Source organism: Macrobrachium rosenbergii, chromosome 9 (genome assembly GCF_040412425.1).
Source record: "Macrobrachium rosenbergii isolate ZJJX-2024 chromosome 9, ASM4041242v1, whole genome shotgun sequence".
Taxonomy (NCBI): domain Eukaryota; kingdom Metazoa; phylum Arthropoda; class Malacostraca; order Decapoda; family Palaemonidae; genus Macrobrachium; species Macrobrachium rosenbergii.
The window spans coordinates 20450162-20476531 of record NC_089749.1 but is presented as its reverse complement, the minus strand read 5'-3'; the positions used below and the strand labels follow the sequence as shown (position 1 = coordinate 20476531).

Here is a 26370-nt window from a genome sequence, read left to right as displayed (position 1 = left end):
AGTTCTTTAATGCCTATTTCAAGGAGAGGCATGTCTTGTCCATAACCAAGATGCATAATAGTTACACCTTGAATATTGTGTATTGCATCAAAGTATCAAATGTTTGACAGCTTCTGTACCAGCACTCTTCCTCCAATATGTTGTTAAAAAGCAAACATTGTCTCCCTTTTCAAGTCCATTGTACAAACCAAGCCTTCTTACTGTGTATTTTGGTGTTCCAAGTCATGTCTTTATGATTGAAGCGCAAAATCGTAGGCCTTAGCTATTATTCTGAATAGATATACTGTACTGGTTCCTTACTGTTCGTATCCTGGATACACTTGCAGTCTCTGCCTCCATGAATGGGTTACTTGACAGCTAGAGGTTGATCAGGAAAATGTCTTCACAATACTAATGGCAGCTTGTTCAGTTTCTTCATCACATACCCATTTTCTCTATGAGCTTTGGATTTGTATACCTGTTTTAAAAGCGGCAACCTCTAACACTGTCAGTAGTTGCTGTTCATAGAATATACTGATGTTTTGTTCTGAAGCTGAATGGTTGTTATTGTACCTTTACTGTAAAAGAGAAAAAAAAAATGAAATGTCAAAGTGAATGAGTTGTTAACCAAAAGTAGAAATACAGCTGGCCTCTCACCTGCATAGGTAATAGGTTCTGAAACTGTATAATTGCAAACTCCTTATACCGTATAACTTAGGTATTATATACATGTCAATCACACAAATGTCCACGCCAATATAAACCCCACTGTACCTCGTAATAACCATTATTGGTGTAAAAAAGTTACCGACTCCATCCATATTCACCGCTGAAGCAACAGCCATAGTTGATGCTTTTAAGTCTTGCATCTGATAAATTTAAATCCACAGTAATATATAGTGGCTCAAAGAGTGTTTTAGAAGCCCTAAAGAAGTTTAATCCTACCCATCCTTTAATTCAAAAGGCTCAGGAATGGCTTTTTCGTCTTTGTTTGCCACAAATCAGTTGTGTTGGATTCCTGGGCACACTGGTCTAGAGGGGAACGAACTGGCTGATAGTAAAGGATGTTGTAAGATGTAATTTTAAGGTGCCACATTTGGATATGCGTTCAGTTATTAGAAGATACATTTATAAGAAATGGCAGCAGAGGTGGACTTCCTCCATTTTATCCACAAATAGGAAGTGAGGAAAAATTAGAAAAAGTATTGGTTTTTGGAGTCCAGTTTTTAATCATAACGGAAGATTCGAGATCATCCTACCACGACTTGAGATTGGCCATACCCGCTTCACCTGTAGTTATATTTTATAAGGAGCCAGTGCCCCAGTTTGTGCTCACAGTGGTGATCAGCTATCCGTTGAGCACATGCTGGTGCACTGTCCTAAATTTAATCGCCTTAGGGCAAAGTACTTATTAGCGGGAAGACTTAGAAATTTTAAATGATGTGGTAGATAACGCTATGGGTTATTTGAGAGAATCTGATCTTTCTATTGAGAAATTTAGTATATTTATTAAAGATTTGTCATTTATTTTATGTAAAGTATATATATTTTAAAGTTTTATCTATATATATTATGGTTAATATCGTTCATTTTTTACGTTCACATTTTAACACTGAATTTTACTAGTACAGTATGTTATTCACTTTTTCATTATCAATCACATCATTTATTTATATATTTCATCTTCATCGCTGCGCTGAATAATCCTGTTGGTTAGTGTTTCTTCTACAGTTTAGTATTAACAAGAAAGAAAATCTAAACATGCTGATCATACAAACATGTTATGCCCATATAAACTCCAATATACCTCATAATAACCATTATTGTATGAAAAATGCAAAGAATATAAACACCATGGGTACAGTATTTCTTATACAGTACATCATGGAAAAGAATAACATTTTGAACTAAACTGTGCTAGATAGGGCCCTTGTTTACCAAGTGCCATCTCTGTCTATATATGTACTGCTGTAAAGAAAGTGAGTGCATTTTTCCTACAAGAATACAGGTTTAGAAGTCTTTTGTCTTATGGATATATCTTTGGCAAAAGCTGGTCTGGTCACTGAGGCTTGATAAGCTCTTTAACTAGAAGCAGGTAAAGTAAAGGGGTGGAGAAACTACTGAATATGTAACATTTCCTTCGCTGTGAAGGAATGTTCTTGATTCATGATGGCTGTTGTTGAAGATGTACCTTTTGATCTTTTGCGGACTTTAACTTAAGTATTTTAATAGTGAAAGAATGATGGTTCATGCTTATTCATTTTGAAAGTTAGGTCAGGAAATATATGATTGTGTGAGTGTTTTTGTAGATATTGCTTGTTGTCTCTCATTATTGACCCTTATTTTGTTTGTTCTTTCTGTTGTGAACAGTGATGTATGTCATCATTTTGATTGTAGAGTCTTTTTTCCTTTAATCTACTTGGTTGATGGTGGTCCTTTTGGGAACATGTTTTCACCAGCAATCCTTCGGTGAAGATCCCCTGCTTCTTCCACTGTAATGGTGTCTGCTCATTTTCCCCTTGCTCAAAATTGAGGAGGGTACACACTGACCTGAATGCTACCTGGCAGTGATTTATGTGATGGGTGTTCCTGGTATGTCCATTGACCCCTCAACTGTTCTTGCCTTTTCCTATGTCTGCTGCTTCTAATCAAAAGGATCATCCTGATGAGACAATTGCTGCAGATGCTGTATAGCCTTCTCTCAGGATTCCTTGTTACCTTGTGGAACACTTGGTTATGACCAATAAAGCTCTGTGGGCTTTAGAGAGGCCTGAGGTCAAAGATCTTGCTATCCCTCCTCCATGCCATCTTCCTCAATTTCCTTGTCTCTGAGCAGGCAAAAATGTAGGAGTTTGCATGTGCATGGTTGCCCACTCAGGTCTTCTTGGGAGAAGGGGATGACCCTGACTCTTCCATAATTTAGCATCTTGGAAAGAGTTCACTCTTCCCAGGACTGGCAACTGTTCTGGTGCTTTGGAGCTGGCTTGGGATTCCCTGGGAATACTCATAACTGGACCCTGGTTTGTCCCAAGCATGCATGTTGTGTTTGTACTATCCTGGATCTCAGTCACTCCATGGGCCAGTTAGTAAGTGCTCTTGCTTGTTTATATTTGATAGTAAGGCCAGCCTAGCTGGTTCTGCTTCCACTGCTGTGTCTGAGGGTATAGAAGATTACTGTGTTATTGTGACTCATTAAACTGGTCTTGTTCTAGACAGATGTAGGTTATGAATAGACGTGTTCACATTGGAAAATTGCACCACACAAAGTTTTAAGTAGCTCATTATTTCTACTAGCAGTTACCAAGTGGAATTAAAAAATAGTTTATATAAGGAAAATTCATGCATTACTACTACATGCCCAAGTACTTCTCACCAGTGTACTTCCTATTTTCTGTGGAAACAAAATCAGTCATGGTTTACAGACAACAAATGTAAACAATTATTGATTGAAAATGAGATAATCTGGTATCTGTCAGCCAGATTGTAAAAGGTGTGGGGGCTGACAGATCAGCCCTGTCATTAAACTAAGCAGCTTTTCTCCAAAGTTTGGCAGCCAGATACAGTATACAGTTGAGTTTGAGACATAAGGGATCTGAATCTGTAGACTGAAGGGTGAGTATTGGAAATGCTCGTTCCTCAAACCCAACTAAGGAATCAATTCGGACTCCCTGATGGTTGCAAGTACAGAGCGTGTTGTTTCTATCTTGAATGGGTCAGGGAAGAAAGATCTCTGACTGGTTTCCAATTACCCAACACTCTCTTTGATAGAGGGATGGCTGAAGAAATCGGGAGGCGGACTGTACGATTTCCACAGCGCATTCATTCAGCATTGCCTTCACTTTCCCCGCAGGGGAAGATTCTTCAGTGAGCTGGAACGAATTTGTGTACGTGGACCTGGTTGCTGGTGAGAAGTGGTAGGAATTTGAAGGGAAGTTGATAGTCTACTGAAGGACATCAGCTACCCAGGTTTCAGCTACCGTAATGTGATGCTAAGGCTAGTGCACTCCCCTGCCAGCAGCTGCACGAGGAGAGGAAAGCAGTCTTAGCATCTTATACCTTTCTCTTACCTTACTTCCTCTTCCAGGAAGGGGAGGGGGTTTGAAAGGGACACTTCCAATTAACAGTACTTCTGCGCTACCAAAGGGACTGAAGAACTACATTGACCTCTCTCGAATCTATTGCAAAACTTTGTTGCACACATGGCCAGTGGCTAAGACCGATCCAAGTACGCATTGTACTGAGGGTGACTTGAAAGAGAAGAGGATTGGTCCTGGCTCAGACTTTACTGGGCGCACACTTGTTGACCTGTGTAACCCCCCATAAATGGATCGGTACAGATGCCACTGTGCCCCAGATGTCCATGAAAGTGTCATCGATGCCCCTTGCCCAACCATGGAGGTAGAAATGCTTTCAGAAGAGCAATCGCGTTTGCCAGAGAACTCTCCACGTGAACGTGGTTGGGGGCCTAGCCTCAGACAAGCCATTCTGTGGCAATGTGCAGTGATGAAGCAGCATCCACATACCTGACACTCACTTAGGCTAAGTAGAAGAGCTTAAGTCTATGCCCATAGACAGGGGAGAGCACGAGGAGGTGAAATCAACGAAAACAACCAGGTAGAGTTGTCCAACATTTGTAAGAAGGAAATGGCCTTGCTGCTTCTTCCTTGGAGAGCAACGTATGGCTAAAGGCGTTCGGTAAACTGCAGTAACATCAAAATGTAACAGCTGTGCAACATTGTAGCAATGGCAAAGCTTACTTTTGCCCATCCGGGCTCTCTGTCTTTCCTCAGGTTTGTATGTTAGGAAAAATACAAATTACTTTAAAAATATCCAATTTTTCCAAATCCCACCACCACCACAGCGGACATTAAATCTGTACAAATCAAGTGTTGAATCACAATATTCACATTCATCTGTAATGTGTCTATATAAGAATTATTAACTTTTTAAAAAATATTCTCAGTATTCAGCATTCAATTGAAGAGCTTTATGGGTCATTACTTAGTTGCTGGAGCATTGTTCAAAGAAAATTCAAATTTATCATAATATGAAGTAGTTAGTGCTCAAAGTATTGGATCCTTGCTCGTGTGGTCATAAAGGAAAATGTTAAAGTACTCAAAGCTACTATTACTATGACCTTGTCAAAGGTATCCATTCTATTGGTGATTAAATATCATCTAAAACCAATGATATTCAGCAGATGGCCAACTTTAAGGGAGTACTGTAATTGATCTCATAACACATCATACGAATTGTTGGATTGTGATATTTTTCTTAGCAAAAAGCTTTGCACATCAAAGAAAATTTATATTTGTGGCAAGAAGCATATCCAGAAGTTTAGATATTTATCTAGTGGAAAAAAATGACCAGCAGGTTCTATTTTTGTGTCTGGATTGGATATCTTAACCATGGATATTTAATGAACCAATTATAAGGCTGGATCATTTTGTGTAGGGAATAAGGTCAGCAATAGTGTGAGTATTTCATGTAAATGTTTGAACTTCAACCAACAGTGATATCAAGTTTAGAAAGCATTCTAGGAAATTGTGAATCCTTTCCCAAACATGAAAATAACTTTTTTCAGGAATTGCAATTTGTTGAATAAAATCATAAGTTTCATTATTAAAACAAACCCCTCAATGATGTCCTGGAAGTTTTATTGACAAACACTCGACTCTCATGTCACTAGTTGGATTTTTATCTTCTATTGCACTGTGAATCAACAGAAAGATAATTAAATGATTCCTAGCTGACCGTAGGTTGTTAATTTTTGTATTGTATTGTGCTATAAGAAACATGCTTTTGATTTGTCCAGTATTTTTTAAAATATGTGCTTAGCCATATTTTTAGTTTTTTCTGCCTTTTCATTTTTGTCTCGGTCAGTGACTTCATTTTTGCTGTCCATCTTTAATCCCACTGCAGAATAAATCCTTGAGGAGGAGCCCTAGGTGTACAGAACTGGAACTTGGTAGTTTAGGTAAATTCAATTAAAAAGCATGTAATTACTGAGTAATTTTGTGGTCAGTATATATGTCTAAAGTAGTTACTACTGTATGTAGTTATTCCATGACTGTTATTCAGTGATATTTTCATATTCTTTAATTCTTTGGAATATGTAATGTGTAATTACCGTAGTTAACCCTGAATTGAAGATTCTTGTAATTTTTATATATTACCGTGCAGGGGTTTTAACAAAGGCTATTTGCTGTATTCTGTGAAATTGTAAGATTCAGCTTCACAAATATTTTTCTTCCAGGATTCTTTAAGGGAAGTTACAAGTATGAACTTGAAAGCTATGCAACTAATAATGAAGGAACAAGGTAAATAAAAAGAAAGTAATTTGTTGGATTTATTTTCAACACCAGCACACACATTTTTATCATATGCGCATTAGTTGGTCCCAGAGAACTATGGGTTAGTTCTGAGGAGTAATTGTAACCCCTCTGATGGCAGTAATATATAAAAGTTGCATCTGAAGCTTAAAATAATTACTTTGGAGATTCAAAGACTTTATTTACAGAATTACCTTTTTTTCTGGGTTAAATGTGCTGAGGCTAGTGTTGAGACATCCAATATATGTACAAATTTATCCCCAATGCGACTAAAAGTATTTTACACAAATACTGTATTGTTTAAAGTAGTCTGGGAAAATTTATCTTACAGCTTTGATGCAACAAAGGTAATTACAAAGCAGTCGGATCAAGAGTTACAAGACTTCTAAAATCAGCGTTTAGTACATAAATATAAATAGTTATATATTTTTCATTCATTACATAGTAGTACTAATCCTTATAAGGAACCACCTGACCTATGTATGACTGCATCTTTTAGATTAAAGTTTAGTTTGTAAATATCAGAAAAATTAAACTCAACAGCTAGTAATTCTCTGCTGAATGTCATATTTTAAATATTTAATGGTCTAGTCCAAAAAGCAGCTTAACAAATACTGACTATATACATTTTCAAGTTCAAAAGTATAGTAATATACACACATGACAGTAAACTGAAGAAAATTTAATAAGGTTTTCTGACAATCACAAGTTTGGCTTAAAGAAATCATATACAAAATGGGTAAGAAGTAGAAAAACTCTTTGGACTGCTTTACATCAGATCTGACATACAGTGTAATAAGGAAAGGAAGGGATACATAACACAAGAAGCATAAAAAAAAATTACACCAAATGGAATTAGAAAAAAAAAAAAAAAAACACGATGTTACTGCCAAAATTTATCATAGAATTCCTTTTTATTTTGAAGTTTATGTACAAGTATAAATTCATAACACTTAGAGCTAATGAGTAATAAAGTATCCATGACATAGAAAAAAATATATATGCAAAGTAACAAACAAGCAAGTTGGAAGACTGAGTCAATTATATACATAATACATTCACACTTGTCACTAAATACCAAATACAGTACATTGTATAAATTTTCAAGCTTTTCACAATGGCACACAAGTTCTTACACTGTATTTCCTATACACACTAACTGTTGAGATATGCATTCATCTATTCATTCAAGCAATAGATACATTAACATATCTCATAGTTTTTATTCTGAGCAAAAAGTAAAGCTTCCTCTAGCACAAAAGCTGTTTTAATGTTCATGTAAATAAAGTTAAACATCCCAACTTAATTATTACTTCAATATATTGCAGATTAGCAATGCCTCGGAGTGCAGGTCTGGTTCAGTACAGAAATTTTTGAGCATCCAAACAACAAATCCAGTTTGACCCTACCAACAAGAGTTGAGTTATACGTTGTTTCTTTTTTTCAATAGAATGGTATTGAGCTTTCTCATTCTCAACTCTGTTCATCAAGCTTCATTTAGGCAAAACTTTCCTCAACAAGCTGTAAAGTATGAAGACTTGAAGCTGAACCTGTGGTAGGGGGTGAGCACTCCGAGGCAAGCTGGCATCAATCAATCTCTTCTACGTATGTTGCAGGGAATATACCGACCACACCATCTAGTTCTCCAACCCACCAACCATCTGGCTGCTTCTCTGTGATGCCAATTATATCGCCTGTCAATATGAAAGTCAAGTTTAAGGTACTGTAATATGACACTTGATATTTGAAACTTAATAACTTCTAAGATCATGTGGAATTAATAAAACTCTGAAACAGTCATTTGTAAATACTTGTTGAAATGACACTGCTCAGTTTCGGTGTTTTATCTGGCAAACTTGTTCCAGTGGTATTTTATGATTAGGTAATTTTATGAATAGGTACTGTGTATATTCTGTTAATAAGGTCCTTTGTTTACAGGACAAGTGTTTTTTAATGTGGAATGATTCCATAACTACAACCAAGTCTATTGAAATCTAGAGAAACACAATGGGGAGAACTTGACAATTCATGTGCTAAAATGGAAGGCTCATTATAAACAAATCTTTAATAAAAAACTAGGCCAGTTACCATGAACTGGTTGATATGGATAAGCAATGAGTCTTAAATAAAGGAACAGGAATTTCATTCTCCAAAAGCTAATATGCTGTTCATGCAGCACCTACAATGAAGGCATCTGTTTAATGAAGATAGAACTCCACAGTTACAGTGTATTGGTTTGTAAGGAAAAGTACCAAATGGGCAAAATGAGCAGCATATCTTAATAGACAATGAAGAAGGAAGATGCTTAACCAGGATGAAGAAGCATAAGTATTAAATAAGGGAAGACAAATTTAATTTCACTCAGCTTATAAGCTGTCCATGCTGCACCTACAATGAAGGCAGCTGTTCAAATAACACTTCACACAAAAGATCAAAATATAAACTGATGGTTATGGAATCAGATTTTCTTCAGAAGGCATCCAGTGATGAATTAACAATCCTAAAAAGAATAAAAGGAAATGAGATATGACAGCAGCTCAAAATGGTGGAACACAAGTAAATCAACTTGGCTCAAAATCTATTTGGAAGATCACACATGAAATGCTGAAAACATAGAAGTTCTACCATGACAGTTCAGGCCAGATGATATGCTTATTTCCATGGAAACTTTCCAGAGTTGAAAGTGGTTAAAACAAACCACTATCAGGGCTATAAACCTGCTCAATTATAAGAGCAGTCATCTAGATGGCTCCTAAGAAGTAAGCATACTGTAGATCAATAGCCTACCAACCAAAATCTAAACAACAATCTTCAAAGTGGAGGGCATTTTAATGGTGGGCGACCTGACAACGATGGGTGAGTGGCTAGAGGCCTCAAAGGCTTTGGAACATGTGGCTCATAGCATCTGCCCAGCCAGGGACAATCAAGACTAGAATATCAAGAAGTCAAGTCAGTGCTGTGCAGAAGCTCCTTTACAAGCTGGAACAGAAAGTGTGCACATAGCAGTTATTATGCATACCATCACAGTATTGGGAAAGCCACTAAAGAACTGGGGAAAAAAAAATAGCAAGGCAGTTATCTACGAAACTGATGGTGACTGCCGCAACCTCAACACAAGCTGCCTTTACCAGGTAGATTCTGCATTACCAACCATGCACCAGCAGAATATACTTGGTCGAGACACAAGCTCCTCGAAGTCAATATTTCCTGTGACAACATGATATAGCTGAAAGCCTCTGAAGAGCAGCCTATTCCTAGTGGCTGAAAAGCCTCGCCTTCCACCTTACTAGGTTAGAAATGCAAGAGGGGAATTCATCATTACTGACATCCAGACAACCTTACTTCCTGTAAACTTTTTCGGACACTATTGTCTTGCGATTGGATGTCGTTCACTGCTGTCTTATGGACCCAGATAATACCACTCACCAGCAGCCTCAAGTAATACAATCTCTTTAATGGATCCCATGGTACACACACTCCTGCAAGGATTTCCTGACATCTTCAAGACTCCCAAGCCTATTCAGTTCTTCCTTACTCCACAAATAGTGATCACTGCAAGAAAGGCCTTCAAGATGTAATATTAGCATGGATCTTTTACCCGAAGTCTCCAGCCCTTTGGCCTGTCCACTCACTACTGTGAAGGGAACAGAAGAATCTTCGAGAGACTGCTTTGACTACAGGGTACTTGACCTACAAACATAGTTGACCGCTGCCCACTTATCAACACACTGGATGTCTACTCTCCACAGGCCAAGAGTTTTCTCCAAGTCTAACCTGATGAAGGGCTGTTTGCAAGTCCCTGTCCACCAACATCCATCCTGAAAATACAGTCATAACCCCTTTTTGGGACCTATACTGTAATCTATTCTATCTTCAGCTTCTGGAAATCAGAGGCTACGTTTCAGTAGTTGATGGACATTCTCCTCAGTGACCACCTCTTCGGCATCTGCTACATTGAACTTCTCTAGTAATTCTGAAGACAACCAGAAGCATGTCAAAGCCATCCTGTCCCTGCTGTGTGATAATGGTTTACTGTTTTACACTGATAAATATCATCGAGGTCTTCACCATCAAATTACTCGGTCATCAAGTCTTGGCAAGTGGTGTCTACCCCCTACCTCCAAGGTATCAGTTGTCAGGAATATTCTGCTTCAACTCTGTAAAAGACCTGCAGGAATTCCTGGGAATGGTGAACTAATATTGTCCATTCCTTGTTAATATCTCACAAACCATGACCCCTCTAAATATTCTCGACAGAAACACCAAATTCAACTGAGACCCCTCCCAATGTGATACCTTCAAAGCCACCAATGGTGCCCTGACAACCACCACCACCACCTGAGTATTCCCTAATCTTTGGGCCAGTTTTAGCCAACCATGGATGCATGACAGAACAATCAATCAATGAGGACTATCTAACCACTGTTGTTCCTTCAGTATAAAACTAAATTCAACAGAGAGAAGTACAGTGAACCTTCCATTGTACACCTTAGCACCTCGCACTTCAGGCACACTGCCACCAAGTGATGGTACCAGATACATCATGGCTGTGGAATGATCCACTCGATGGCCAGAAGCAATCAAACTTGGAAGCAAAAGCATCTCCCTGGCCTTGAGTGCACTCTTCAGCAGCTGGGTCAGCCACTTTATAATATCAAGTGCTACATAACCCTGACCAAGAGGACAAGCTTTCGTGACTGAGTTAAGGACTGCCAAAGTTTACATTAAAGGTATCAAACATCCACCAAACTACTGATGACAACCCTTCTGCAAACAGCATAGTGGAAAGTGTGTAATATTTCCTCTAGGCTACCTTTGCTGTCAAATGCAGTGGCCTGGATTGTATGGCAGCTACCTTGGGTTTGTCCTTGGTCACTGCACTTTTCCAAAGGAAGAAACCCTGCTCAAATGGTTTTTGACACTACAATGCATTTCAGGCAAACATTCAAAAGTAATCACCTCACCTGTGCATAAAACCAAAAAATTATATGAATGAATGGTATGTACCAAAACTTATAACTCCATATGTGCTGCTTCATGTTCTTGTAGAAAACTACTCCACAAGCCTCCATCAACAGATAATGCAAATGGTTTTCCACTGGTGGAATGAAAACCAACATACCTGGAAGTTCATGCACCCCATCTGCAAGCACCTTCTCCACATCCAATGGTCAAATCTGATCTCCATTAAAATTTATGTGAAAAGTCATTCTTTTGTAAGCAGCAACCTCTAGAAAAGCATCTACCCAGTATTAATCTGTTCTTGTTGTTCTGAAGAGGAAAAATCCTGTAAAGCATCAAAGCTTGACTGTCAAATCCAGGTTTAGCTGCTAGACTCAGCAGCTAACCATGATGCAAACTCAGTCATGTGACACCAGTCATGCACACCCACTTTTCATCTGCATGCCTGGTCAACTACTTGTTAGTATTCAATGTTCATGTAGATACAAAATGAATCAACTGATCATGATGCAGACTCAGTCATGTGACATCAGTCATGCACACCCACTTTTCATCTGCATGCCTGGTCAACTACTTGTTAGTATTCAATGTTCATGTAGATACAAAATGAATCCACTTAGGAAAATACAGTCAGTCTATATCCAAACTTGTGTGTTCTCTATCCTTACAACCTCAGCATATTATAGTAAACTTGATAAGCTCAATGAACATAAACTTGCACACTTGCAGTTAACTTCCAGAAGTATCCATTGTGTAAGATCTTCCAAAGAAAACTTATGCAAAGTGTGCAGTTCTCTTATTTAAAAAAACCATGTTAGACCAAAAACCAGTAGGTACTGTAGTTCTCTTTTTACTGCAGCAAGGAATGAAAAACCTGTAAGAACAAACTAAGCCAATGTACTTACAAAAGTAGCTCAAGAGCAGAAAAGTGAGCAATGTCTAACTGCTATTAAGGAACAAATGGGTTTTAAGCACCAATGATGATTAAAGATAAAGGGTGGATAAAAAAAAAAAAAAGCCTCCCAGAAGTACTGCACCCTAGTTGAAAAGACTGCATTTTTGGCAACTCCAGTTCCAGTCAAGTACACTTCTTAATGCAATATGAAAAAACCCAGTTACCAATACCAGATCTGACTAGAGAAACTGTACCATCCTCTTTAAGAAACAAAGCTGCAACCTAGAAGACAACATGCAAGCTCTTCACCCAAGAAGTGGGGAAAAAATAACAATCAGCAAGGTCACACTAAACAACATCTCCACAAATTCATAAGTTACTTGTAAGAAAACAGTAAGCTTGATTTATGTCATTAGTCTTGTAGGAAAACAGTAAGCTTGATTTATGTTATGGCTTAATCTTGTGAATCATAAAATCATATAGAAATCAGAAAATCACATGATTAGGTTTCATAATGCCCTACTCCAAATGAAGCCATACCTATTAGAAATTTTCTATACGGTAATTATGACAGATTACAAGATAAGCTTCATAGCCTGGCAGTTCTTTTAAATATGCTGGGTTAAAAAGAACAATTTAATTAACAATTACACAGCTTTACCAATTCCTGAAGTTTGGGCTAGAAATTCCCCTGAGGAGTTTACAAAACAATACCACAAAAATTAAATACTAAATACCATATGAAACACTTCATCAAACAAGTGTAATGGGACAATTTGGACATGAGCACAACACCAGATGCCAAGTAATTGCAGGAGCAAAAAGAAGAAACAATGGCAATTGACTGATGCGCTGACTTCACTAAAGAGATTACTTTTCTCTTGTCAATGTGAATTTCTTTATCATGACTGTTGGATTTGGTTTCATTTTGAGGCCAAATGACTGTTTATTCTTCAAAAATGGGAAACAAATTACAGTCTAAACCATGCACTGAAATTAACTGCCCACTAGCAGGAAAATGAGATCTTAGTAAATATTTTTAATTCTTTTAGAACTATGATAACTATCATTGGTGCTTATGCCAGTCATTACATATATAAAAATTAATGAAAAATGGTAAGAAATTATTTTCTATTTTGTACTGATGTAATCATAATTCCCTCTAAACTCTGAACAGCCCCTACTTATGAGGAAGTTGGTGTTGAGACCATCCCTCAATATACTTCAGAATTCTATCCAATGCAAAAATGTTCATGATTTTTTTTTCTACAGATGACATCAATTGATTCCAAAGGAATTTTAAGGGATGAAGTTTTAATTATGATATCAGAATATCAAGGGATAATTACAAAAACAAGTTGCATATTCAGACAAAGGGGTTTTATAAGTGAATTCTTTGGTATAGGAATATTTTTTGTCTTTCTGTGTACTCTAGTCATTTATTTAGACCACTAACACTACCAAGACCTCTCCAGACTACCTTTAATACTGTACGGTATCCCTTCAACTTATCACGTTTCAGGGATCTGGCACTCTGATAATTAAGAAAATCTGACGAGAGATAACAACCCAATGCTGCAGACTACGCTTCAAAGATTCCAGATGCTCTACATCTAAACATCTAATGGAATTTCAAATATCTTTTATCCTAAACTTATCTATACTTTACACTTGTCATTCAATTTAAGAGATATATTTGCAAAATATAGAATTACATGGATTATAAGTTGGCATGATTAGAGGACTCAAATGATTAAATTCCCACACTTAATCTATTAAATATATGTTTTAATGCAAAGAGCCCCTTACTGTAAAGAGTAATTTAAAATTCTATACAGAATTTTTAATTAAGAGATCCCCTTCAAATAAAAGGACAACCCATTATTTCAAGATTTCCTGGAATGCTATTCCAGAAACTGAAGTAAAATAAAAATAACTTGAGGATATTAACAGTGTCTTTTAGAGCTTATGTAGTGTTAACATTGGGGAATCACTTGTAAAATTGACAGAATCTTGATTCCAAGAGATTTTCCTCTCCCTGAACATTCCCCAAATATTCAAACCCCTTCCTTAATTTTTTACAAGTATGATAAAACAGCAATGAAGAGTTAGTTTACATACAGCACAGTATTATTTATTTACTTTAACTACCACAATCTGTCACCACTTTTGTTCCAATGACTAAACCAGCAAATTGGGAAAACTTACTAATTCCCTTGGTGCCACTAACCTGTTTTAATTGTGAGCTCATCATACATATTGGCTTCATAATCATACAGTGCCTTACAACGTCCGACTACAGGTGCTGATTGTAAGGGTCGAGAGTAGTATGTGTCCTCCTTGGTGGTTGCATCAACATTATCCTCACCAGTTACGGCATTCTGATACTCTCTGTCTGATCCTTGGGAGCTGAATTCATCTGTAATAATCATCAGGGAGGGGTAACGGGTAGCAGACATAAACACGCGAGGGGATTTTATCGGTTTGGGTACCATTTCTGATTCTACCTTTTGATCTGTGGCAGCATTTTCTCCTTTTCTTTCTAGTGTTGAACTTTTTGGTCTACCGGGAGGGGAAGGGAGTTCTTGAGAATCTGAAGCCGGGGATGTATTGTCATTTATATCGACTAAAATCTGAACCTGAACCTTGTTTCCTAGTACAGATAAATCGCACATTTGCGTAAATGTGTAACAATGGTGAAACACAAAAAGTACATATCCACAAAGGGATAATAGGATTGGATCAATTAACATAGGAATGTGGATGACATTGAGGTTATAGTTGAAGAAAGTTAGCGTACAAAAGCACAAGGTAAGGTGCAGGAAAAAGATACATTAGTGTTTCTTGACGCAACATCTCATCAAAACACTTTCTACAATGTCACTACTAAGGAGAACACCAGCAATACAATATAATTAAAAGTACGTTATGCATTTTGCAAAATTATATTCTTAAAGAAACTACAGTATGTATACTGTAAATTTATTTAATGTTAAAGCAGCTACACAGTATTTCCATATGTGACATGATTATCTGATAATGAATCTATCAAAAATAATGGAAGAAAACCCTTACCAAAATCTGAATCTGGTTGCACCGAGTTCCCGTCAGCGGTCCCTCGGTCATTCCAATTTGGTGACCCTGTAGGTGAATCACTTGCTGGAGACACATCCACACTGTTGCCTCTTACCCAGGGAGGAACCTATGAAACAATAGCTGCTTATTATCTCAGTCAATATAACCTTAATAAGGTATAAAATGAAGCACACACTGTCTGACACCACATGCAAGTGAGAATTTTTGTCATTCTTCACTATCAAGTGGGCATATATGTTCAAGACAATAATTATCAAGAGCTATTAGTTAAATGTAACAGTGAAAAACACTAGGTCTCTCAACTGAAGTAATTATTTTACCTTTAGGACTGAAAAGCTGAGACCTTGTTTATCTCTATGAACTTCAATGTGTTTTGCCAGAGGATGTGTCATTTTTGGTCTGTTGTTCAATTCGTCAAGTGAACACTGCACCTTATAACGTGCTGCTTCTAGGTATGCCAGCATTGCCTTCATCTGCACAAATTCAAGAGAATTATGGTATAGTGGGGTAATACTGTAGTAGCAAATTTTCTAAAAAAAAAAAAAAAAAAAAAAATACAGTCTACAGAATACACCATTCTAGAAAAAACATTAATACTGTAACCCAATTCTATGTAAGACACAGAACAGTAGATTAGAAAATAAAATGTAAGTATTAAAAAAAAAGCAGACAACAACTACACAATAAAGTAAAGTAAAAAGACATCTGAATACAGTGCTATACAATACACAACTTTTCTCTGGATTATATAATATTCAGGCCATCCATGCATTTAGCATTATCTAATAAAACTCTACTGTTCCATTAGTGAGTAGTGTTTTCCATGAACATGACTTACATGTTGTAGTCTGTTGTAGGCATCCTGTCAAGATTTGAAAAGCATAAGGAATATTTTTGGTGATATACTTATCCTAATAATATATAATACGTATAATTTTTTTTAAACCTACAAATCTCACAGTTCAGTATCTCCTCTAAGGCTAAAGCACCTTGAAAGATGCTGTTGGCTATTTCATACAAGACCATACAATAACGGTTGCCTACCCATACAAGTTCAGTCATCTGTTACATGAATAAAAAAAAAAAATCAAATATGGAAAAGTTTAAGCATAAAAACAAACTTCAGATCAAGACCACTTACCAAACTGTGCTATAGATTTATAAACAATATGGCATACTCTATGTACGCTAGACAATAAACCACAAAATTACTGAATCTATAATAATAATGACTGCAACCAAAACTGCTCAAATGTGCTACATAGTCTCCTTACTTGGTAATATTACAGTATGACTCTTGGGCATGGAAATGATATAACACAAAGCAAATTGACTGTACAGTACACTAATAATGTTGACCCAGTAAAATTACGTTCACTTACATGTTGTAGTTTGTCATTCACGTCTTGTTGGGATTCTTCACCTCCAAAGGTTGGAGTTTCCTGTAAAGCTTTGGCAAGATTTTCAACACCTTGTTTGCCTCTTCTCTCACGCTCTAGGTCCGTCTTTAACATCTGAATAAATTTTTCTAGGGCCTTCAGATAAAAAATAAAATAAGCCATTATTAATCAAAATAATTCACATTAAGCAGTTCAAATTTTAGTTACAAATACAGACCGATTAATCATGGAATTACTGAAACACGTATAGTTACTATACAATACATGGAACTTTTAAAGAAAAACATTAAACCAATGTCTTTTAAATTCCTCACAAAACTATAGCCTATACTGCCAAGTACATGCTTTATCAAACAATTTCAAAAGCAAGCATGAAATTCACATATACAGTGATGTATTCTTCACCATTTACAGTACAAAAATAGTTTACCTCTCTTCTCCTGTCTCTGTTCATTATATTGTTCATATCTTCTGCATAGAAGTCAGGTAGCATCTGCTCAGGAATATTTTCGCCTGTTCCTTTGGCTGAAATCACAGTCTGTATGTCCTTCTCAACATCACATGCAGTCACTGGTTCATCTAATCTATTTGCAATCTGTTGAGAAATATATTTATATATATATATAAAAATCCCAAGACTTGAAACTATAGTATCTAAAACATCATAATGTACAGTACTTACAAATTATGAATCGTAACCGAATTCATAAGATTTTAACGCACAACTGCCTTTTTTTTTTTTTTACGTGACATAGTGAAAACACAGTTCATTTTAAACCGGTCACTCTGATGAGCACAAAAAGAGGACGCTCTTAGTTTTATCATTTGAAAATGCAGTAATACTCTCTGGAAATTCCAGAGATTGGGTAAGGTTAAAAAAAAAAAGCAAAAACTGAAACAATGTCCACTTACTGCAACCATTTTGGGGGCAGCTTCTTTAGCGTTTTTGTGGTATTTGACAATCAGGTCCTTTAGCGCTTGTAAACGTTCTTCTTCCAAGGTCTGGAAGCAGTTGCTACCTTTGTATATGGCCGATTCCCATTCTAGTCTGTAAGAGTTAAAGTTTAAAAGTCAAAATAAGAAAATATATTTTAGAAAATCAGATTTCCAGCTTCAATAACCCTGTTTCCTTGTGAAAAGAGAATGGAGATGGGTTGAGGCCTTTGCTTTAATTGAAAGAAAAATCAAGAGATTCCCCTAGATGAATATGATGAAAAATCCACTTCTTAAACAGACCAGCACAGAACTCTTTTCATGAAAAATATAACATAATTAAAACAGTAACTCTGGAAATCGAAGCACAGAGAAACAATAGGCTGTATTAACATTAAATTGCAAATGTTCTAAAACTAACTACAGTAGCAAACACAGATTGAGGTTGAAAATGACATGAGAGGAAATATAAATAAAATTACCTGGCACGCTCTGTGCGGACACAGCATGTGTAGTACTCCAAATCACTCTTCTGAACGGCTTCTTCTGCTTTTCTTCTTTGTTTCTCCATCTACAAGACAGTTCAATAATGAAGCTAATACCGTAAAAAAAATAATTTATAGTTCTAAAGTAACAATCAGGAAAATACTGTTACCTCGCGATCGAATTTTGATTAAAGTAAATATGATTTAGTCCACTTTTACTGTTCAGTCAATCAGTAAAGTACTTGAGAGGGTCACAGCTATTGACAAACTCGGCCTTAAGAACCTTAAAACTGCTTGCGATACGGTACTTCAAAACCCTTCAATTTTGCTCAGCATAAGTTGGAAAGATTCATCAGACATAAATGACTTTATTTTATCCAAACGTTTTGTTTATAAATCGAGATTTTTATTACAAAATGGTTTTACCTTCATTGTTTCCTTGTCGGAGAGCGTCTTGCCCCTGCCTATCCTGGCTTCTAGCATCATGTCCTGGATTTTCTCGTTTTCTCTGCAGTTGTGGTAACACTGTTTCTTGGACTTGCCTTCCATGGCCCTCCACTCGTGGAGATTCTTCGTGGTCTTGTCAACCATACTTTCGACACCTTTGCGAATCTTGTGTTGGGTTTCGATCAGCTGACGCAACGGGCGCACGACGTCGTCAGAAATGGAGGCTGCTATAGACCTGAAAGTCGAAAGTAGTAGCCATTAACACGCAGCACATACAGCGGTTTAGAGATCAGCGATTTAAGAATAAATCCGTACACTCAGCCTTCTGCTCCTTCCTGAACCACTGCCCTTCTCAAATTCTTTAGCCAGACACCTGGTGTTGTTCTGTCCTACATAATGCGAAGAGCTTATGAGAGTACAGACAAAATACCAACAAAAGTACGTCGCCTCCCATCTTTCTTAAAATTACATTCTGACTCACGTTTCCGCAACGTGTGGTTGCGAAAGCAGCTCAACGAAAGATAATGCTGGTTATCGCCGTCACACTCACCCCTATGTCAACTAGGTGAGAGGACACAAATATCACTCAATATCAATTGTTCACAAGTGTAATCATGAGCTTACACGGGCTATCCGTGTCGAGTCCGCCCGTATGTAGACCTAATACGGAACACTTGAAACAAGTGTTCAATTTCTTCAGTGTATAAAAACAGTCTTCATTCCTTTTGAATGAAGACTAAAAAATGAGAAAAGAATGTTTTTACAGGTAAAGAGAGAATGAATACTATTGATGTTATGAAGTGCAAAAATGGGCAATTTCATTAACATTTCCTTACAAATTTATGTCTAGTTGTATAATGTGTAAGGCTAAGGCAAATATTGCTTTTGAAAAAATATGAGAGAGAGAGAGAGAGAGAGAGAGAGAGAGAGAGAGAGAGAGAGATAATACGTATACATTACAGGGGTCAATTTCACGACTTACTTGTGCAAATCTCCCTCTTGCTCCAGTTCGACGCCCACCATCTGCCAAGCGTGATTGATGGTGCCCATGTTCTCTTTGGACGCCTTCAGTAGTTTGCCCGACAGCTTCTGCAAGCCCTTGGCGTAGTTCGCTTCTAGTTCGGCCCTGCGAAGGACAAAAAAAAAAATATATATATATATTATAATCAAACAAAAGGAATCATTAAGGAATGATAACATGTATGATGAAGATGACAATTTCTGATGTCCGAAGTCCAAAGAAATAAGGAAAACTACTCTTCCCACACAATACATAATTATAATGCCATCTAAAAAAAATGCATCCTATCCATGATATTTTACTTAATGATACGCTGTCCTTTTAAAATTATTAAAGGAATATATTTCCTACCAATGGCAGACTTCGTTTCCCAAATTCAGAGGGCAAATAGATGTAAAAAAAATCCTTAAGTTAATAAAACAGCGACAGAAGTTTGTGTTCATTCTCACTGTCATTTCCGTTTTTAGCGTCAGAGGACGATGAACTAATTAACTAGAAAATGTCAAAACCTGAAAGCAAAAGACAGACGATTATAGGGCATCAAAAACGCATTACAAGACTAAATGAAACGTGAAATCTTAGGATTACATAATGGTTGCAATAAAGAAAACGGAAACAAAGCGATAAAAGGAAAGAGAGTAGATGAAGAGATTTGGACCTGGAGTCGTAATCGAAGACGCAGGATGTTGGGATCAAGAGATCGCGGTAATGATGCCACAAGGGAGGAAATTAATGGTTCCAATTCTACGCTAATCTCAGATCTCGTCTGTGGGAGAGCTAGAGAGAGAGAGAACTTTCCGCTCTTCAACTTTCCTTCTCTTCCGTCGAGATTTATTCTTCTACACTTAAAAATAGGATTTCGAGAAGAGCGCCATTATTTGACAAGATGTTCGTGTGGGACTAATCGCAATACATAACGTGCATATCGCCAGCCTCGATATCAACAGCTGTTGTGAGGTATTCAAATGCTCTTCCATACTTATAGTCAGAAATATACAAGGCTGGCTTCATCTAAAGCGAACGACCTGCAACGAAAGTGCGATCCGAGCTATTCTAGGTAACCATTTCTTAAGTAAAATAATTTGGAACTGTTGAAATTGAAAGTAAAAGTCGTGGCCTCCAAAATATGGACCACGAATAAAAGTTAACTGAAAAAGAGAAACAGACCCACGAAAGATTATCAACGGATAAAAAAGTGGATCGAGCTCGGTTTTTTGACCAACAAAAACTAGTCGGATTTCATAGATCCCTAAAGAGGTATCGCTTATTAACTCATTTGAAAAAAAAGGTGCGTTTTATCTAACAAAAAGTTCATAAATGCTAATTATATAACCTACTAACTTTAAGAAAAATAAGCAGTGATTATAAAAAAAATTAATAATCATTGAACAAGGAATAAACCTGCAGTAATTAAAGGAGTCGGAGTCCTTCCGAACACCATAAACTGAATAACATTGGCTTCCTCCTCAAAGGTAACAAGGCAACACAAATTATCCTGCCAGGACCTTTAAAACCAATTCTTCACATCACCGAGTGTTAAAGATAACTCTGGATGCGTGAACATAAAAAAAATTCCTAAGCTACCTCCTTTTCGCCGGGTGGGAAACACTAGCGGATCCAGAAAATTTCATGGGGGCTACCAACTTTCATATATATATATATATATATATATATATATATATATATATATATATATATATATATATATATATATATATATATATATATATATATATATATATATATATATATATATATATATATATATATATATATATATATATATATATATATATATATATATATATATATATATATATATTACTAAGATATCACAAAAGCAAACGCGTGATTTTGCTTGTTAGCTGAAGCCACTGGGAAAGCTAAAAATGAAACGACGGAGTGCCAAATACTTTTCTGTGTCCTGAAGATGTGTTAAAATACACGAAAGTACTTGGGACCCTGTCGTTTCATTTTGAACTTTCCCAGTGGCTTCAGCTAATACACACACACACACACACACACACACACACACACATATATATATATATATATATATATATATATATATATATACACACTATATATTATTCTCTCTCTCTCAATTTTATCATTCCTATAATAGATTTTTTGGTTTTTCTCCCATCTTTATATTTCTTAATTATGTTATTACCTGAATCTTCAATATTATTATTTTGTAATTATTTTTCATGGGGCGGGGGCACGTGCCTAGGTGGACCCCATCCCCCTGGATCCGCTGGTGGTGAGAAAGTTTAGTAAACATAAATCCAAAAAAAAAAATGTCATCATCAAGGAATACGGAACGTTACAGAACAAGGTATGGGTTAACACGTAACAAAAACCGGTAAGCAGTGGGAGCGTAACTCAGACAACGAAAAAACTTATTTACCCATAAACATTTCTGTAAGACCTGTTGTGAACAGACTGGCAGACTACTGAATGGGGGTTGCCCAGTATATTACATTTGCAAGAATATTATTAAAAATCGGGCGAAGAATGGGGAAATAAGCCAATATTGAGTTTCACAATCTCTTGAGCCATTTCTCAACCTGTTCATCCAAATGGGCCTGTGAAAGTGAATGTGGAGCAACTCTTGATAAAATCTAACGGCCTCAGTACTATATGTGAAGACCTGTCAGTCTCACTTAAGTAATAGCAAAGTTTATACACGAAGAGTACAATCATATAATGTATAATGGTATTGTGTACACACACAACCCACGCACACATTCAGTATATACACATATATATACATATTTAATTACATTATACATTTTTTTAGCTGGGGGTGGTTCCAGAGTACGACGAGTCACTGTCACATTCATACTTCGTCTGGCGAATCGTGGATGAACCAACAGTGCATGAAACTTCCACAATATATGCCATTTCATACACTTATACACTTACACAGAAGGCTCGTCATCTATTCCCAGTCCTTTACACAAACCCTGCTACTTTTCCTTGCTACATGGGATAACTCGCCTTTTCTCTCAGTCCTACCAACCTGACTACCAAATACACGAACAAATTAACAATCATTGGTCAATATCCTTGGTTTCTTAGAGGGTAATATTGAAAAATCTATTGTATCTTACGTTGCTGAACTTGACTAAGAGTTCAGACACCCCATCTCGCTGTATTTTAGTTATGAATCGTGGGCGCGCAAGAGAGCCATATACGGGCCCAGAAGCAAGACTCAACGAGAGTGCAAGCGACCACCGACGAAAAGCATATTTGAAAACGATACAATATCTCAATTCTTTTTTTTTTTGCAGTGTAATAATAATGCAGACAATGACCACAGACCAGGCGTGCGGGGGAGTAACATTTTTAGTTATAAAATATATCAAACGGGGACAGCTCCTCGAACCAAATTACGAAAACAAGAAACGAAACTGGTTGACAGCCCTCCAACAACTCACATTCAAAAATAATTCCATAAACATAAATTATTCCAGGTCCCAGTTTTTAAGAAAACCAAGGTTGTCGAAATAAAAATACACGTGCATATTTTGAAGTCTATTGCCTTCTGATTAAAACGCCTGTAAAGAGCATTCTGTTTAACTTCATTTCGTTGCACAACTGAAGCAGCCCACGACTAGAGGTACAATACAAGTACTTCTAAGAATCAAATCTCAAGAACACAACTAAAGGAGGAACCCGAGGGAGCAGGTGGGTTGCGCAAACCAGAGAATGATGTGTGTGTGTCCATTCTTGGTCAGGAGGAGATGCTGCCAAACTCTTCAGCCGGTGGGCGACTGCAAAGCAAGAGGGCCAACGACACTTAAATTTGGGCAAGACCGGAGGCGAGACACAGCAGGGGTTTGACAAACGCTGAATGATGACGCTTGAACAAAGATAGATGCTTCGACTTGAGAGAGACAATACGTACCAGCAATAACATCATTAAAAGCATTTTAAAACTGTTAAATCATTCATCGAGAAACAAGAAAACAACAAAAAATCACCCTACTACTGCTCTCGTAAGCCTAAATCAAAGTACAGTAAAAAAAAAAAGACACTAATTCTTACTTCCTGCTACCAACGTCCCCCGGAACTCTAGCCTTTCGCCAGCCCCGTTACGGTTACAGCATCCGTTCATGTAATAAAGAAAAAAAAAGTGCCCTCTGTGCAGGTACTTCATGCAACCGCTTGATGCCAGGGCAAGATGGGTTAGTGCTTAGTGAGGGTGCTCTTTAAAAACATAGTTGTTCTTGAAGGTTCTTGAAGGAGCCATCTGTCTGGTCTAGACAGCTTGGTTACCGGCATCACACAACGAGGAACTTGTTCAAAGGTCATCGTTCAGCTGGTAGAGTGTGTCTGAACATCTTTGGATTATGCTGTGGCAGCTTTTCATTAAGACAGAGCACTAGCACTGCCAAATTAATAATAATAATAATAATAATAATAATAATAATAATAATAATAATTATTATTATTATTATTATTATTATTATTATTATTATTATTATACTCCATCCACCAAGTATTACAGTAATAATATAGAGAAGAATAATGTAATACTTTCTATTTTAGTTCATTCTCCTTTCACTTCCATTTTCGCCAATTTTTTCATATAAAAAAATCTCGACATCTAATACGCGTTACCTCATCTGATATCTAAGATCTGGAAGATGATGATGCGAAGGAGGAGGAAGAGACTGAGGGAGGGAAGTAGGGAGAGAGGGAGAGAAGATAAAAGGACGGCAGACGAGGAGAAAAAACCAAGGTATGGTCTTTTGACCGGTTACGAAACACTGATTGTAAAGTGAAAGGATAAAGGCGCCCCTTGGTGTGTGTATGTGAGAGAGAGAGAGAGAGAGAGAGAGAGAGAATTTTTTTTCAACGGAAACATTAAAACAGAATATGGCAGAAAAGATAACTCAAAAAAGGGCAAACAATTGAAATGAGAAATATTTGAGAGAGAGAGAGAGAGAGAGAGAGAGAGAGAGAGAGAGAGAGAGAGAGAGAGAGAGAGAGAGAGAGAGAGAGAGAGAGAGAGAGAGAGAATCTTGAATTTCATGTCCTCATTAAAAGGCTAGACATGCAAAGAGTAAAAATAAGCAAGCCGCCTCCTTGCCCAAAGAGGGAACATCTTGGGTATCAGATTAAGGCTTATAAATCTGCCATGTGCAAAGAGGACCTCTCATGGCTGAAGAACATTCGCCAAAATGCTTTCAAAGAAGACATTTGATTAGAATAATTATTCTGAAATATTCAGCCTCCATACATATCCCTGTCACCTGAGAGAGAGAGAGAGAGAGAGAGAGAGAGACTCTAACCCATGTCATGAACATTGTCATAAAAATTCACGGTTTCAATATAAATATCAATTCAACCATTTAACTATTCACCAAGTTTATTCACGAAGACTTCGTAAATATACGGTGTATATATATATATATATATATGTATGTATGTATATATATATATATATATATATATATATATATATATATATATATATATATATATATATATATATATATATATATATATATATATAAACACATAAAATATCGTAAGGGAGTGACGAATATTACTCATAGTTCTGTTTCTTGCCTCTGCAAAAAAGGAGGAAAAAAGTACTCGGTTACATAATGAAACGGATTATAACAATTTCGATCAGTGACAACCATACCACTCGCTCCCTATAACCCCATGTTCGTCTTGTACGGCCGAGATGGCAACCAATATGGGAAGCAGAGATAATAATCACACAGTATTCCTATTCATACCAACCCTTGCTGTCATGAGAACCAGCCATGCATATTCTGGCAGAGTAAAAAAGATTACGGCAAGAGACGGCTGTGTTATGAAATGGGAAGAATATTCAGAATGACAAAAAAAAAAAAGTCTAGAAATGAAGAAGATGGATATTTTTAGCAATTAAGCTGATGAATGAAAACAACGAGAGATATATATAACTACTTGAAAGTTTGTATATAATGTTAAGTTAAATAACCTAAAAATTCAAAAGAATTCCCACACCAGGAAATCAAAACCGAGTTAAAGCAAAGAGAATGTTGATGAAACTAAAAGGGAGGAGAGACGGGTAAGGCGCGCAAAAAAAAAAAAAAAAAAAAAAAAAAAAAAAAAAAATCTGGTCCTCATGGCGTGGTGGGACACACGACACTGTTGCCAAGGGCAGGGAAATGGGCATACGTAAGAATCTTCTTTTCTCTCCTGATGATGAGCGGTCGCGCATGCAATCTGCCAGGGGGTGAACCTGCCTTCCTAAATGGCTTGCATAGATGAAAGGAAACGAAGCCAAATTAGGGGACAGTTTTGTAACTGTAGTCTCATGATTCACGGTACAGCATTTCTTTTTTATCCTTACAGTTTTTTCGTGTATTCTATGAGGTCATTAAGATTCTAAGAGGTTGTAAATGCATGTGGTTAACGGAGGTTTAATTCTAATGTTCAAGTTCTAAAAAAAATGGATTTTTGAGAAAAACTTAAAACTGTAAATAATTTTTCATATATTAATGTAAAAAAATATATTACCATTTACAAGGGAAACCTGCAAATATCAAGCAAATATAAAGTAGAACCTCATGAACAATTATCAACTTGTCTGAAAACTGTTGTCCAGATAAACACAGCTTCTCTTGAAATGAGATGTATAAAATTCTCAACTGGAAGTTCCTGTAAATGACAGAGCCATCCCTCTAAAATCAAATCATTACGAGTTGGAAAAGATTCCATCATGAGAAGCTTAGTTTCCATAATCACTCTGGCTAGTTTCAATGATGTGCAATAATACTATAAAATGCTGGATTTTGAAATATATATATAT

General features: G+C 36.7%; 1 protein-coding gene and 1 long non-coding RNA gene across 10 annotated transcripts in view; one reads left to right on the top strand and one right to left on the bottom strand.

Annotated features, from left to right (window-relative positions):
* Window positions 1–6315: 6315 nt before the first annotated feature.
* The window catches only part of Nost (Nostrin), a 251346-nt gene continuing 231291 nt past the window's right edge, over window positions 6316–26370 (bottom strand). For 2 of the 9 annotated variants that reach the window (XM_067108488.1, XM_067108486.1), the window contains 11 exons: window positions 19512–19655; window positions 18509–18764; window positions 18080–18168; window positions 17577–17712; window positions 17095–17259; window positions 16647–16799; window positions 16103–16126; window positions 15585–15737; window positions 15244–15370; window positions 14399–14821; window positions 6316–8005 (listed from right to left, as the gene is read on the bottom strand). In XM_067108488.1, coding sequence (XP_066964589.1) covers window positions 7899–8005; window positions 14399–14821; window positions 15244–15370; window positions 15585–15737; window positions 16103–16126; window positions 16647–16799; window positions 17095–17259; window positions 17577–17712; window positions 18080–18168; window positions 18509–18764; window positions 19512–19655 — 1777 coding nt within the window. In that variant the 3' untranslated portion in view covers window positions 6316–7898. The remainder of the gene's footprint in view (window positions 8006–14398; window positions 14822–15243; window positions 15371–15584; window positions 15738–16102; window positions 16127–16646; window positions 16800–17094; window positions 17260–17576; window positions 17713–18079; window positions 18169–18508; window positions 18765–19511; window positions 19656–26370) is intronic. The other 7 variants (XM_067108490.1, XM_067108492.1, XM_067108489.1 and 4 more) reach the window with 4 other exon arrangements.
* On the top strand, window positions 7895–11919 carry LOC136841530 (uncharacterized). The gene is made up of 2 exons (XR_010853981.1): window positions 7895–8031; window positions 8250–11919. It is a non-coding gene; the product is annotated as an uncharacterized lncRNA (long non-coding RNA).